The sequence below is a fragment of the Xenopus tropicalis genome, chromosome 6 (assembly GCF_000004195.4).
Source record: "Xenopus tropicalis strain Nigerian chromosome 6, UCB_Xtro_10.0, whole genome shotgun sequence".
In the NCBI taxonomy this organism is placed as follows: domain Eukaryota; kingdom Metazoa; phylum Chordata; class Amphibia; order Anura; family Pipidae; genus Xenopus; species Xenopus tropicalis.
In genome coordinates this window covers 151,543,815-151,559,956 of record NC_030682.2, presented here as the reverse complement: position 1 = coordinate 151,559,956, position 16,142 = coordinate 151,543,815, and the positions used below count along the sequence as shown (strand labels likewise).

The 16,142-nt window shown below is 42.3% G+C and overlaps 2 protein-coding genes across 2 annotated transcripts; both read left to right on the top strand.

Annotated features, from left to right (window-relative positions):
- Window positions 1-1,813: 1,813 nt before the first annotated feature.
- On the top strand, window positions 1,814-5,811 carry nxpe3l.4 (neurexophilin and PC-esterase domain family member 3 like gene 4). The gene is made up of 5 exons (XM_018094940.2): window positions 1,814-1,856; window positions 2,809-2,842; window positions 2,952-3,099; window positions 3,812-4,312; window positions 5,771-5,811. Exons 1-5 carry the CDS (start codon window positions 1,814-1,816, stop codon window positions 5,774-5,776), a joined length of 732 nt encoding a protein of 243 aa, XP_017950429.2. The 3' UTR covers window positions 5,777-5,811.
- A 30-nt stretch (window positions 5,812-5,841) lies between these two features.
- LOC116411758 (NXPE family member 3-like) lies at window positions 5,842-15,221 on the top strand. The gene is made up of 4 exons (XM_031904613.1): window positions 5,842-6,017; window positions 12,505-12,575; window positions 13,540-13,746; window positions 14,105-15,221. Exons 1-4 carry the CDS (start codon window positions 5,842-5,844, stop codon window positions 14,635-14,637), a joined length of 987 nt encoding a protein of 328 aa, XP_031760473.1. The 3' UTR covers window positions 14,638-15,221.
- Window positions 15,222-16,142: the final 921 nt, after the last annotated feature.

The following is a 16,142-nucleotide window of genomic DNA, read 5'->3' as shown; positions in this document are numbered from 1 at the left end:
TTCTCTGTAATAATAAAACAGTACCTGTACTTGATCCCAACTAAGATATAATTACCCCTTATTGGGGCAGAACAGCCCTATTGGGTTTATTTCATGGTTAAATGATTCCCTTTTCTCTGTAATAATAAAACAGTACCTGTACTTGATCCCAACTAAGATATAATTACCCCTTATTGGGGCAGAACAGCCCTATTGGGTTTATTTCATGGTTAAATGATTCCCTTTTCTCTGTAATAATAAAACAGTACCTGTACTTGATCCCAACTAAGATATAATTACCCCTTATTGGGGGCAGAACAGCCCTATTGGGTTTATTTAATGGTTAAATGATTCCCTTTTCTCTGTAATAATAAAACAGTACCTGTACTTGATCCCAACTAAGATATAATTACCCCTTATTGGGGGCAGAACAGCCCTATTGGGTTTATTTAATGGTTAAATGATTCCCTTTTCTCTGTAATAATAAAACAGTACCTGTACTTGATCCCAACTAAGATATAATTACCCCTTATTGGGGCAGAACAGCCCTATTGGGTTTATTTAATGGTTAAATGATTTCCTTTTCTCTGTAATAATAAAACAGTACCTGTACTTGATCCCAACTAAGATATAATTACCCCTTATTGGGGCAGAACAGCCCTATTGGGTTTATTTAATGGTTAAATGATTCCCTTTTCTCTGTAATAATAAAACAGTACCTGTACTTGATCCCAACTAAGATATAATTACCCCTTATTGGGGGCAGAACAGCCCTATTGGGTTTATTTAATGGTTAAATGATTCCCTTTTCTCTGTAATAATAAAACAGTACCTGTACTTGATCCCAACTAAGATATAATTACCCCTTATTGGGGCAGAACAGCCCTATTTGGTTTATTTCATGGCTAAACGATTCCCTTTTCCTTTTGTTTTCACAATTAAAATATCTTTCATTGAATGTCAACAAAGGGTGAAGGGGGTTTGTTTATACAGAGGTCAATATCTCTTTTTAGGCTAATTAAGCTGATTGCAGGGAAGGTAGTAATATAGTTGTCATCCATTGTATTTATATTAATATTCCTCAAAATCCATCAGGCACCATGTAAGATATAATAATGATGGATTCCACTATCTCCTGCTCCTAAATATAGGATCTTACTGTCATGTGACTTATCCTCAGGTATGGATCCCCCTTCCCTGGGTTGGGCTCTGTCTGAAGCTCCTACCCCCAGGGCACATATCACTGGGGTCTACCCCCACCCAACCCACCCAGCTACCCCAGGCTTTGGAATCACCTCCTCTTGTTTTATCCTCTGCCCAAACTTCCAGCTAAGTCCCCACCCCATGGAAACACCATCCTGGCAGGTAGGTTCCCTCTCGCAGCTAAGGCAGCAGGAATGAAGGAAGAATCTTACAGTAAATGAGTCATTAATCATCACAGAAGCGTAAATAATTGGGTCGAGGGAGGATTCTGGGGACACCCAACAGGTTCTGAGGGCAGAGGAGGAATCACGGATCAGTCTGCTGAAGGGACAATAGAGATTTCAGCTTATTCTGCTCCAGGTGAGTGTTTGGGGGTTTCCTACCCACGTGCGACTATAACAATTTGGATCTCAGCCGGCGCTGCTACAGGGGGCATTAAAGGGAAACTAACATTTTCTTTCACAGGAAATGACTGTATTAATAAAGAGTTATGGTCCTGCAAGGCCACCGTCAGCCCAGTGGGACCTGGGGGTGAATAAGCAGGGGGCTGGGGCTGGGGGGGGCTTGGGGCAGGGTGATCCCCCCCATAGGCTACTTACAAATAAACACAGTACCCCCAGCCTATAGAAAGATGGCGCCACCTCCGGCCCAGCCTGACTGGCACAACTGCTCAGGTAAGTACCACTGGGCTGGGGGTGCCACGGGGGGACTATTGGCTCAATGGATTCTCATGTTACAGCTCTTTAGTACCTCTGACACATTCCTATTGGCTGTTACAGGAACCTGTCTCTATCCCTTTAAGAACTAAATGTGTTTGTCTGGGAGCCATCACTGTTAATGCCATGGAATGGGATCCTGACCCATAGGAGCCCCCACCCCTAATGGGCTTTTCACATTTAAGTTAACTTTCAGTACGTTATAGAATGGGCAATTCTAATCAACTTTTCAATTAGTCTTTTTTATTTATTTGTTGTAGTTTTTAAATTATTTCCCTTCTTCATCTGACTTTTTCCAGCTTTCAAATGGAGGTCACTGACCCCGGCAGCCAAACCCTATTGCTCTGTGAGGCTCCAGTTTTATTGTTATTGTTACTTTTTATTCCTTATCTTTCTATTCAGCCCCTCCCCTATTCATATACCCGTCTCTCATCCAAACTGATTCCTGGTTGCTAAGGTAATTTGGACCCTAGCAACCAGATAGATGCTTAAACTCCAAACTGCAGAGCTGCTGAACAAAAAGTGAAATAACTAAAAAACTACAAATAATAAAAAATGAAGACCAATTGCAAATTGTCTGCAGAATATTACTCTCTACATCAGGCTAAAAGTTATTTTAAAAGTAAACAACCCCTTTAATGTGCAATGTAGAGAATGCTATTTTGCTACAATTTGCAATTGGTCTTAGTTTTTTATTATTTGCCGTTTTTTTAATAATTCCACTTTTTGCTCAGCAGCTCTGCAGTTTGGAGTGTAAGCCGCTATCTGGTTGCTAGGATCCAATTTAACCTAGCAACCAGGCAGTCATTTGAAAGACAGTAATATGAAAAGAGGAGGGGCCTAAATAAAAAGATAGGGAGCGAGTTTATCTGTAGTATAAATACTCTCTGAGATGCCCCATAATCCCCAGGGAGTTTTGCTGTAAATGTTTCATTGTTAATGGGGTACTAGAAAGGCGGGGGGGTTACTCATACCCCAATCTGATCCCCATTATGTCTAATTATTGCATCGTATCACAGAAATGTGAGAATCCCCTTTAATATTCCATTTCAGGCTGGTAGCCGCACTACCCAGGAGCCGGCCCGCCCTGCATGAGAAGAGACACTGGCGCTTTATCCCCGGGGTGTCGGCCATGTTGGGAATAGGAGGAAGGCCCCATATTTCCTCTATATTTGCCTGCTGCTTATTCTTTGTATTTGGGGTAAGTATCAGTGTGATATATTCTCTCTGTCTGTGTGTAACCAACTGCCCTACAGGGGGCGCCGCCACCGACTCTTAGGGGCTGTCCACCTTTACATTAACCTTTCAGTATGTTATAGAATAGCCTATGCTTAGCAACTTTTCAATTGGTCTTCATTATTTATTTATTATAGTTTTTGAGTTATTTGCCTTCTTCTGCCTCTTTCCAGCTTTCAAATGGGGGTCACTGACCCCGGCAGCCAAACCCTATTGCTCTGTGAGGCTCCAGTTTTATTGTTATTGTTACTTTTTATTCCTTATCTTTCTATTCAGCCCCTCCCCTATTCATGTACCTGTCTCTCTTTCAAAGCACTGCCTGGTTGCTAGGTTAAACTGGACCCTAGCAACCAGATAGCGGCTGAAATTCCAAACTGCAGAGCTGCTGGACAAAATTAATTCAAAAAACACAAATAATAAAAAATGAAGACCAATTGCAAATTGTATCAGAATATGACTCTCTACATCAGGCTAAAAGTGTGTCGGCCAAACAGATCAACCCAAGAGCAGATAATTGGTTATGAAGTAGATTAGGGATGCACCAAACCCACTTTTTTCGGTTCCGCTAGACATGGGCAAAAGGGGCAATAGGAGGGGCAGGATTTATATTAACAACATGTGGGTTCCTAGTATCTAATTATCCAACAGCCATTGTTTGTGCTCCGTCTCTATTCCAGTACATCTATAGGGGTCTGTGGACCAACCCTTTGGAGATGTTTTCTCCTCTGGCCCCCAAAGGGCATTTTTCGGTCCAAAGCAATCGGGTTTCTTCTACAGAACTGGAACAAGAACTTCAGACCCTGATGAAGGTGATTGAGTGGCCGGCGCCTCCGGGCCCCACAGAGTATAATTTCTCCACCAGTCCATTGACCACAGAGTTCCAGCTGCTGTTCCCACGTGGCGCCTATTATGTTGGAGAATATGTAGAAGTTCTCATCACAGCGCGGGACCACGGGGGCCGACCAAAAGCCTACGGAGGGGATTACTTTCAGGCCAAACTGCACTCCCCAACGCTGAAAGCAGGAGTAACCGGCTCAGTCACAGACCATAGGAACGGCACCTACACGGCCTCCTTCCTGCTGCTCTGGCCGGGGCAAGTGGAGATCTCCATAATTCTTGTCCATTCAAGTGAGGCCATAGCCGTCCTCAAAGACAAGAGGGAGACGCGTCCTGACAAGGTGAGACCCTGATGCCTTATTGTACATATAAACAAAAAACAAAGAAAAGATCTGCCCATACACACACTTTTTGGGGTAGTTGCATTAAAGGAAATGTAATAAAGTCTCCTTGGTCAGGGCACTCTGCTAAGCACTTTTGCATTTTTTTTCTAGTTTTCAAAATAGTAGCAGTTTTTAAATTGCTACTATAAGTAATTTGAAACAACAGCACCACCCGCTGGTCTTTTAATTAATTTACATAGAAAAGGTGATGTTGCTTTGAAAATGAAGTTAGTGAACAGAGAAGAGTCATCTTACATTGACATGGTGGTGTTGCTTAGAAAATGAAGTTAGTGAACAGAGAAGAGTCTTCTTACATTGACATGGTGGTATTGCTTAGAAAATGAAGTTAGTGAACAAAGAAGAGTCTTCTTACATTGACATGGTGGTGTTGCTTAGAAAATGAAGTTAGTGAACAGAGAAGAGTCATCTTACATTGACATGGTGGTGTTGCTTAGAAAATGAAGTTAGTGAACAGAGAAGAGTCTTCTTACATTGACATGGTGGTATTGCTTAGAAAATGAAGTTAGTGAACAAAGAAGAGTCTTCTTACATTGACATGGTGGTGTTGCTTAGAAAATGAAGTTAGTGAACAGAGAAGAGTCTTCTTACATTGACATGGTGGTATTGCTTAGAAAATGAAGTTAGTGAACAAAGAAGAGTCTTCTTACATTGACATGGTGGTGTTGCTTAGAAAATGAAGTTAGTGAACAGAGAAGAGTCTTCTTACATTGACATGGTGGTGTTGCTTAGAAAATGAAGTTAGTGAACAGAGAAGAGTCATCTTACATTGACATGGTGGTGTTGCTTAGAAAATGAAGTTAGTGAACAGAGAAGAGTCTTCTTACATTGACATGGTGGTATTGCTTAGAAAATGAAGTTAGTGAACAAAGAAGAGTCTTCTTACATTGACATGGTGGTGTTGCTTAGAAAATGAAGTTAGTGAACAGAGAAGAGTCTTCTTACATTGACATGGTGGTGTTGCTTAGAAAATGAAGTTAGTGAACAGAGAAGAGTCGTCTTACATTGACAAGGTGATGTTGCTTAGAAAATGAAGTTAGTAAACAGAGAAGGGTCATCTTACATTTCTCTCGGCAGCTCTGTCATCAACAGACGTTGCTTTTCTGACTAAATTCATAAATAGCCAAGTGTAATAACCAGCAGGTGGCACTGTTGTCTTGAATTCATTATAGAAGCAGCTTAAAAACCGCTAATATCTTGAAAACTAAAAGTAAGATAATTAATGTCAATTGGAAAAGTACTTAGAAGAGCGCTCTGAGCAATTTTACCTTATATTGAGGGTTTATTTTTCCTTTAAAGTGACTGACGCTCACCAGAAATGATGGTGCAAAGTGTTCACAGGTGTCAGATTCGCTCAAAGGGTCAGATTCACTCAAACCTCAGAATTTGTTCTCCAAGGTTTGAGGAACCTAAATGCTGTACTGAAACAGGTCTACTTCTATGGATACTTCCATGGGACTGGAGAAGTGATGGAGTGTAACGTGAACCCCCCGGCAAGAAATGTGTGTGAGTATCATGATCCGTATACAGGAGAATCGTGGTTCTGCAATCACCCTGAGCAAGTTCCCTGCAGCGCTTACAAGGGCCACGCCGCAGGAGGAAGCCGGGAGATTCTCACTCCAGAAGAAGCAAGGTTCCTAGACAAGTAAGTATCAGCTGGGAAACATCATTAGTGGTTCTGCTCCAAGTATTACTAAGAACCTCTGGAATAACGTTCCTTGGTTCCTCCATTCCATTGACTTACTTGGAATGTATTTCATATATCAAGTGTTACCATTGGCATTGTGCATTCAGGTAGGTAGTATCTCCTGGCCCTCCTGACTTTCTCATCAGAATGTCAGATGGTGACATATATATTCCCCCCCCAAGGTGACGCATTCCTTTGTAATAGCAATGTGATGTGAGGTTTGTTTGCCCCCCCCTCCATATGGATAGTTATGGATGCTGAGATTGTTTCTGCAGATAGTTTGGAACTCAACGGTGGGTTGAGGACATGTTGTTCTTTAATAGTTAGACTAAAAATAAGTCCTGATGCTTTTGGCCCCATATATATATATGTGGGGGTGTTTGTGTGGGTGTTTTACCATTTCCCAAAATAAGACCCATATTTGAGATGAGGCCTAACCATGTAAATCAATAAGGGTATGTTGGGGTATCTTTGCATATGTTACATATTAGTAGGGAGGTGGATGTGTTAGAGGACCTGAGGTGGTGGAAGCTCTCAGTAGCCAAGACCAAGTTCTAGACTAAGGTCTCCTTAGAGAATTTGGCAATAGAGGGACCCTGTGAACACGAATAAGCAGTGAGGGATAACTCTTCCCCCAGTTGATACTCGCCTTAGTGTAGGGACCACAAAGAGACTTAGGTTATACTTATCCCTGAGAGTCTTTCACTGGAGGAGATCCTACAACGCTCTAGTGCCCCCCCTGCTGGAGAGACTGCACCTTCTATGCAATTTCTCTAACTCCCTGAGCATAAACGCCTGAGTACAACCATCTGCCTGCCGTTTTGTCTTACCCCATGTATTTGCCTCACAAATACTGTACCGCGACACTAGTTGGTTTTCTGTTAGGAATGACAAGCTGGGGGGGTGGAGCCAACACCCGATGAAGCAAGACATCTCCTACAGAGCTCTGTGCAGTGGAAGCTCAATAATTAACAGGTGGAACCTTAAAAAACAGGCAATACGACCCAAATCAACTTAGCTCAAGCCAACATCATGGGTAAGACCAAAAAAAAAAGCATCGCCGATAAAAATGACCCCAAAACAAGCTCCCAAGCACGGATTCTGCCACATGGAAAACCAGAGCTATTACTGATAGAGCCCATTGCACGCAACTAAAACGCACACCCGGGCGCACCCAGAGGGGTCATTGTAAGAATGGACCTTTTTGTGAAAGAACTAATAATTTACGCTTTCTACAATAAACAAGAAATACCAGAAAGGTGTTCAACGCTCCAGTGCTCCCCAGATCACAATGGAAAAGGGCAAAGACCGAGCAGCAGTAACAGCAAAGCTGAGAGGAGCAGAGACACCGCACAGATGGCTATTCCCAGTGAAACTCAGAATCATATACAAAGACACACCATACGTCAAGGAATCAACACAACAAGGAGGCCAACTACTAAAACAATGGCCGTTATTGCCCCCACAGCATACACCACAAAAGAAACCAACTAAAATGCACAAACTCCAACAAGAATGGCAGCAAAAATAACCGACGGAAATGACGGAAAACTACAAACACAAAAACAACACAAGAACAACAACCAATGACATCATTGTATATTATATTGTAGTGTCACCCACTGTGACCTACAGCACTTATATTTGCCTATTTGTATCTGTAAGTTACCCTCCCATATAGATTGTAAGCTCTACGGGGCAGGGACCTCCATCCTCTTGTGTCCTCGACTCTTAACTTATTGCAGCTGTATTTATCTGTATTTATTGTTATACTTTGTATTTATCTATTATTATCTTATTAACCCCCTGTTTGTATTAATGTATCTACTGTGCAGCGCTGCGCACATAAGTAGTGCTCTATAAATAAACATATACATACATACATACATACATACCTGAAACGCACCTTGTTGGCTACCAAACAAGCATATGAAGCCAAAACGGGCAATACCCCACTCGAAAAAAAAAACCGTTATACCGATAAACTACCCCCTACTCAAGACTCAGCGATTAAACACTAGGGGGCATATTTACTAATCCCCGAATGTCCGAAAGCGGCCGAATGCGTTTTTCTCGTAATGATCGGTATTTTGCAATTTTTTCGTCGTCGCCGCGATTGTTTCGTACTTTTTCGCCGCCATTATGACTTTATCGTATATTTTTTGTGACTTTTTCGGCGCCATCATGAAGCATTCGGATTGTTTTTTTCCACTGTTTACTATAGCGCAATATGAAAAAATTGCAACGGCAACGAAATAATCGTGCAAAATACGATAAAGTCGCGGCGGCGCCGGAAAAGTCGCGACAAATACGAAACAATCGTGGCGGCGATGAAAAAAAAAATCGCAAAATTTTTGTTTCCAATCCGTTTTTTTTCCAGTCAGGATTCGGATTCGGGAAACTGGAAAAATGCAAACCCCTATATATATATCCTGGCTGAATGGCTGCAGTTAAAACTAGAAAGGGAGGTTTGAGAACAAACTTCATGTTGGTTTGAAAAACGTCACTGAATGAAATCTGATTGGCTGTTGTTGGCTCCGCCCACTTTTTCTAACCTTGGACCCACAGTTATATAGTAAAAACCACTGTGCAAAGTTTGGGGACCCTGGTTTTAACCCCCACTGAAAGTCAACGAGTGACAGCTGATTGGCGGTTGGTTGCCCCGCCCACTTTTTCTAACCTGGAACTGCAGTTACCCAGTGACTAACTCTGCAAAGTTTGGGGACCCTGGGATTAATAGTTAAAGAAGAGCAGCAGTTTAAATTGAAACCAATAAAAGTCAATAGGTGAATTGTGATTGGTGGTTGGTGGCTCCGCCCACTTTTTCTAACCTTGAGTGGAAGTCACCCAGTGACAAACAGTGGGCACCCTGACATAAACAATGTGAGAAAGGCAGCATTTTAAATTTAAACCAATAGAAATTCAATGGATGAAATCTGATTGGCTGTTAGTGGCCCAACCCACTTTTCCTATTTTTAAACTACAGTCCCCCAGTGACCAACAAAGTTTGGTTGCAGTAGGCAGTATTTTACACTTTACCATTAAAGTAAATAGGTAAAATGTGATTGGCTGTGGGTGGCTCCGCCCACTTTTTTCTAACTTTGAACCGCAGATACCCAGTGACTAACTTTGATTTTAGTGTTTTTTGGGGGGGATTTTAGCAATTTTATTGCATTTCACATTGTTCTTTGTTACTTGTCTTTGCACATGGACATTTTGTCTGCTGCATTTCAATTTGGCTTCCTCTGTACCCCACATAGTATGGTAAATCTATTCATATTGGGCATCAAACTGTTCAGTAGACCCCTGGCGTTCATATTTAGGGTGTTTTATTTTGATATGTTACAAACTGTGGGGTACATAATGGGGTAAAATTCAAGCTTTTTGACGATTTTCAGAAATGTTATAAAAAACATTCTGTTTAGCATAGCTTTGTAGTTTGGTAGTTTGCAGTAGAAAGATGTATTTACCCATTTTTGTTTTTTCAGAATGTATATTTTCCAAAAATATCTAGTTTTCTAGGGTCTCGGTACTGTTAGGGGGTCTTATGGCACATAATACACATACCGGGTGCGAAAACTGTACGAGCCGCAGCGTCATTTGTGAAAATTCATATGCACTATTTTTATTTGGGTGCCCTTGTACCCCACATAGTTTGGTAAATCTATGCATATTGGGCATCAAACTGTTCAGTAGACCCCTGGTGTTCATATTTAGGGTGTATTATGTTGATACGTTACAAAATATGGGGGTACATAATGGAGTAAAATGCAAGTTTTGTGACGATTTTCAGAAATGTCATAAAAACCGTTCTGTTTGGCACAGCTTTGTAGTTTGGTAGTTTGCAGTAGAAAGATGTATTTACCCATTTTTGTTTTGTCAGAATGTGTACTTTCGGAAAATGTATGGTTTTCTAGGGTCTCCGTACTGTTAGGGGGTCTTATGGCACATAATACACATACCGGGTGCAATAATTGCACGAGCCAGAGCGTCATATGTGAAAATTCATATGCACTATTTTCATTTGGGTGCCCCTGTACTCCACATAGTTTGGTAAATCTATGCATATTGGGCATCAAACTGTTCAGTAGGCCCCTGGCGTTCATATTTGGGGTGACTTGCCTTTGTACACAAGAAATTGTGTGAGATAAATGCGGCAAATTGCAACATTTTTAGGCGATTTTCTGAAATGTCATAGAAACCACTAACTTTAGGAAAGCTTTGCAGATTGGTACTTTGGTGTAGAAAGGACTCTTTACCCATGTTGGATTTGTCTGAATGTGTACTTTCCAAAAATATATGGTTTTTAGGGGTCACCCTAAGTGCCATGTGCTTTGATAAATCTATGTACAGTGGGCATCAAACTGCTCACTAGGCCTCTGGGGTTCATATTTAGGGTGTTTTATCTTGGTACCTAATGACCTGTAGAAAATAAGATGCTGCATATTGGAAGTTTTGGGGTGATTTGTGGAAATCAGGAAACTTAGGAAAGCTTTGCGGCTTGGTACTTTGGAGTAGAAAGACATGGGTACCCATTTTGAATTCGGGGGAATGTGTACTTTATAAAAATATATGGCTTTCTGGGGTGAGTGTACTTTTTGTAGCTTTATCCCACATATAATGATGTAAATGTGTTGATTTTGCTGGAGCTGAAATTACAGAAATCATAGATCATATGGGGGTATGTTCCCATTGGGGCCCCTACATGCCACATACTTAGGTAAACCTATACATATTGGGCATCAAACTGTTCAGTGGACCCCTGGCTTTCGAATTCAGGGTGTTTTATCTTGGTACCTAATGATACATGGGAGATTAGATGCTGCAAACTGGAAGCTTTGAGAGTATTTTTGGAAATGTTATCAAAATTGACAAATTTAGGAAAGCTTTGTGGCTTGCTACTTTGGAGTGGAAAGACATGTGTACCCATTTTAGATTCGGGGGGATGTGTACTTTCCAAAAATATATGGCTTTCTGGGATGAGTGTACTTTTTACTAGCTTTATCCCACACAAAATGATGTAAATGTGTTGATTTTGCAGAAGCTGACATGACAAAAATGATAGATCATATGGGGGTATGTTCACATTGGGGCCCCTACATGCCACATACTTAGGTAAACCTATACATATTGGGCATCAATCTGTTCAGGGGACCCCTGGCTTTCAAATTCAGGGTGTTTTATCTTGGTACCTAATGATACATGGGAGATTAGATGCTACAAACTGGAAGCTTTGAGAGGATTTTTAAAAAATTTCACAACTTTTGATAAAAACCAATAATTATAAGAAAGCATTGCAACTAGTTTGGAGTAGACAGACGGTTCTACCTATTCTGGATTCCCCAGAATCTATTCTTTCTAAAAATGTATAATTTTCTGGGATAAACCTTCTGTTAGTGGAATTTTTGGCCTTGAAATCTAAAGTATGCAGCTTTCTGGAGCAGTGCTTTGGAAATTTGGTAGGGTACTGCTGGGAGTTTTTGACCTATACAAGTTAGAAATCACCATAAAACTATATATATTTGGTATTGGCACTTTCAGAAGACATGGGACTTTCCAAATCAGTTGAATTTTCATGCATAAAATAATGTTTGTTTCTGGTGTATGTGTTTATATTATGGAAAATGTGATTTGTTTTAATTTTTTAGACATTTAGAAGCCTATATCTTGTTACAGAACTGGAATTACATGAAAATTTTACTATATTTTGAAAGATTAGGTTGTCCTGAAAAAAATGATATATTGTTTTCCTGGGTAAACTAATAGTCCCCCGAGGAAAAGCCCTAAAGTGAAACAGTGAAAATCTCGTTTGAAAAAAAGAATGACAAGCTAACATTTACTAATTATGGTGGATCACTCAGGCTGTAATATATTGCTTTTAGTCATTAATCAAAGTTTATCACTATTAGCTGGTCTGTTTCAGGGTCTTATATTTTTATTTATGTAACATTTGGTAATGGCCCTGGTTTCAACTGTAGGGACCCATAGGGTTAACAGCTCCTATGGTTTAATCCGTAAACTTTTTAGTTTCTTATGTTACCAGGCGGAAGTCTATGTTGCTATGTTTCTATTAGCATATGTGTGATTATTGGCCCCAGGCTTGATGACCACTTCCTGCCTGCTGAACTATAGTGTTTAGCTCCTCTTTGGCCTCATTCAGTCTGGTTGGCTGATGTTCCAGGGAGCCTGGGATCAACAAGGTTCAGAAGGGTTTTGCCCTAGAGGTGACCATCAATCTCTAGTGAAGTTGGGGAGCAGGGACCCACATAGTTGTACTACACCCCCAATACACTCTTCCAACTAGCGAAGGCCCATCCTGTAGGGTTTAATGTAACCTGTGCTCTGACCAACCTAGAGGATCAGTGATGTTGGGGGGCACATTTAGGGATTGGAAACAAGTGGCCAAACCCAAGTCTCACTTATCGCTGTGTATTTGGATTTGTAGGTCTGTGAAGGAGAAACTCATTTCATCCAAAGTTGAACCATTTGTCGTCTTATCTCCAGCAATCAGTGTAGGTGGGTTATGTATCCAGGTAGGTCTGTCTCATTCACTTGGGAGGGAGTTGTGTGTGTGCGCCGTATTATAAGCGCCCCTGGGGCATCTTCTAATTATAGAGAAAATTAAAGGGGAAGTAGCAAGAGGGGAATGGGGAATATAGTAAGCAACTGCAGTGGGAAACTGCAACAGTGTCATATACCCCCCCTTGTAAATTTGCCCCAGAGAGTTTAGGCCAAAGGCAATGGTGTAACTAGGGTGCACCGGACGCCCCTGCAAAAAGATGTTTGGAAGGGCCTGGCACACACCTCTTCTTACTTCTCCCTGGCCACAGGTAGGAAAGTAGCTGTGGATGGGGGGGTTTCAATTCTATAGAGGAAGCAGACCCCATGGACCCCCCCCCCGGGCCCTCCTTCAACTGCGAGGTCTGCTTCCTCTATAGTTACGCCAAAAGATGTGATCTGAGAGGAAGGAACGGTACCAAGAGGTGTCGCTCAGGGACCTGTTCTAGATCCTGTCCTGCTCAGGGGCCTGTTCTAGATCCTGTCCTGCTCAAGGGCCTGTTCTAGATCTTGTCCTCTAGTGTAAACCAAATGCAAAATAATGTATGGCTTTTAGAGGAAAGGAGGGCGGTTGGGGACTGCCATGCACCTTGGGTGCCTACTACATGCCCCGGCTCTGGCAGAAAGAATGGGGTTATACCGTCACTTCATAGGACATTAGTGAGACTTTACCTTAAATATTGTGTTGAGTTTGGGTAGATCAGTCTGCAGATAGATATTAATAACACAAAGACTGTCCAGATAGGACAACAAAGATGGTTCATGTTCCACAGAGTATCAGGGAAGGTTCTGACACCTTGGCATTTATAGTTTATGCAAAGGAAAATGTTATAAATGTGCAATAATGAGAGTCAACAAAAGCCAACATGGGGGACTGTGCCCACCATGAGTTGTACTGAATGACCAAGTCTTCTCTACTCAGATTCTAGGCCCCAGTGTACTCCTGGCCTTCCCAATCCAGAACCATCAGGGTTCTACTACCAAGACATCTGGTATTCGCGTGTGTGCAAGAACAGGGCTTTCCCTCATCCGGCCAATGTTACCGAGTGTCTGACAGGAAAGATCATGTATATATTTGGGGACTCGACAACTAAACAGTGGTGGGAAACTCTGTTGCGTTTTGTACCATGTAAGTATTGTAGTCCATTGTGCGATATTTGCTGGATCCAACTAGTCTCGTCATTGAATGAGATGCCGTCAACAATTCATAGTAACATCCCCCAACGTGATTATTCTAGAATATCCAATCAGAAAAGGCTTCCAGCTGTCCTTCTGCATAGCTAACTGGAGTCACATTGGGCAGCCATGTTCCTGTCAGTTGGTCAAACATCAAATCATCATCATGGTGTGCTCCAGTGCCCAGCAGTTTTACCACTTTGCAGTTGGCCTTTGAAATAAATCCCAATGAGAATATAGAACATCTTAGGGTTTGTAGGGTGATTGTGGCCTTGATCTCATCCCCACCTTCTCCTTGATGTTGTCTCCAGCTCTACAGCGACAAGACCTCCATGCACAGTTCCCGGCCCCCCAACTGGCCGTAGACATGAGCAACAAGTTTGCGATTCAGTGGCAGATGCACGAGAAGCCTCTGTACATAATGTATAGCGACAAACAAAATGTCCATTATGTTGCCAGCGAGCTGGAGAGGATCGGGGGCAACAAAGAGGGGCTGCTGGTTGTTATAAACTGCATGGCCCATTTTGTAACTTACCCTGTGAAGGTTTATGCCCGACGGCTCCGGGGCATCCGTGATTCTGTAGTGCGGCTAATGAAGCGCAACCCACTAGCCAAGGTCTTCATCAAGTCTGGAAACACTGGCTACGTGTACATCCATGGCAGTGATTGGCTGTCCCTTCAGCTGGACCTGATAATGAGGGCCATGTTCTCTGGGCTGCCTGTTACTATACTGGACGCTTGGCAGATGACCTCCTGCCATTACCTACCCCGAGACATCCATCCTGGCCCAGTTATTGTCAAGAACCAGATTGACTTATTGTTGTCTTTCGTCTGCCCAATGTGAGACACATTAGTGACTGGTGGCAAATTGATAAAAAAAAGGACCACAAATCCACCAAATAAAACTTAATTTCAACATTCAGGGTCATAACAACTAGAGCCCTCCCTACATTTCAGCTCTGATTCTATTGTACCCTCCTTCCTGCCCCATGCCCTCTTTCTCTGACATCCCATCTCTTCTTCTTCCATCGCTTCTCCCCATTCCCAACTGTGAGACTTCTCCTGAGCTTCTTCCCTTCACTGACCTTTCTGTCCTGGCCTATCTGAGTCTCCATCTCTTCAAATGCCCCTACAGAACCTCCTTTTGGAACACACTGAATTTTCAACACTGAATTCAACAAGTCATTGTGTCAATCACTCCCCATGCCTTTAGATTGTAAGCTCTTTTGAGCAGGGCCTTCTAAATTCTGCTGTTGTATTCATTAACCCCTTGTGTGATTATGGACTGTACAACCCATGTCTGTTATAACATTACTGTACACAGCTGTGCGCTCTAAAGTATATGATGATGCAAAGGAAAGAGGAAAAAATAAAAGGTTATGAAAGGTCACTAATAAACCATTTATGTGGCAAAATACATATTTGTGAGACAGATTTGCTAAACACAATCCTATGAGGTACAGAAGGACCCAGTAGGGAACCAGGTATTACAGAATGAGGTATAACAGGATTCAGCAATACAAGTGATGTTAAAGCAGATTAAGCAGTTGAAGTTTGGTGTCTTCTGGTTTATCCCTTCTCATCAAGAGGTTGGGCAGGGTAAGGCAACCAACAGAGTGACAGGAGGCAAGTCCAATGGTTTATCCCGTCTCATCAAGAGGTTGGGCAGGGTAAGGCAACCAACAGAGTGACAGGAGGCAAGTCCAATGGTTTATCCCTTCTCATCAAGAGGTTGGGCAGGGTAAGGCAACCAACAGAGTGACAGGAGGCAAGTCCAATGGTTTATCCCGTCTCATCAAGAGGTTGGGCAGGGTAAGGCAACCAACAGAGTGACAGGAGGCAAGTCCAATGGTTTATCCCTTCTCATCAAGAGGTTGGGCAGGGTAAGGCAACCAACAGAGTGACAGGAGGCAAGTCCAATGGTTTATCCCTTCTCATCAAGAGGTTGGGCAGGGTAAGGCAACCAACAGAGTGACAGGAGGCAAGTCCAATGGTTTATCCCTTCTCATCAAGAGGTTGGGCAGGGTAAGGCAACCAACAGAGTGACAGGAGGCAAGTCCAATGGTTTATCCCGTCTCATCAAGAGGTTGGGCAGGGTAAGGCAACCAACAGAGTGACAGGAGGCAAGTCCAATGGTTTATCCCTTCTCATCAAGAGGTTGGGCAGGGTAAGGCAACCAACAGAGTGACAGGAGGCAAGTCCAATGGTTTATCCCTTCTCATCAAGAGGTTGGGCAGGGTAAGGCAACCAACAGAGTGACAGGAGGCAAGTCCAATGGTTTATCATTTCTCATCAAGAGGTTGGGCAGGGTAAGGCAACCAACAGAGTGACAGGAGGCAAGTCCAATGG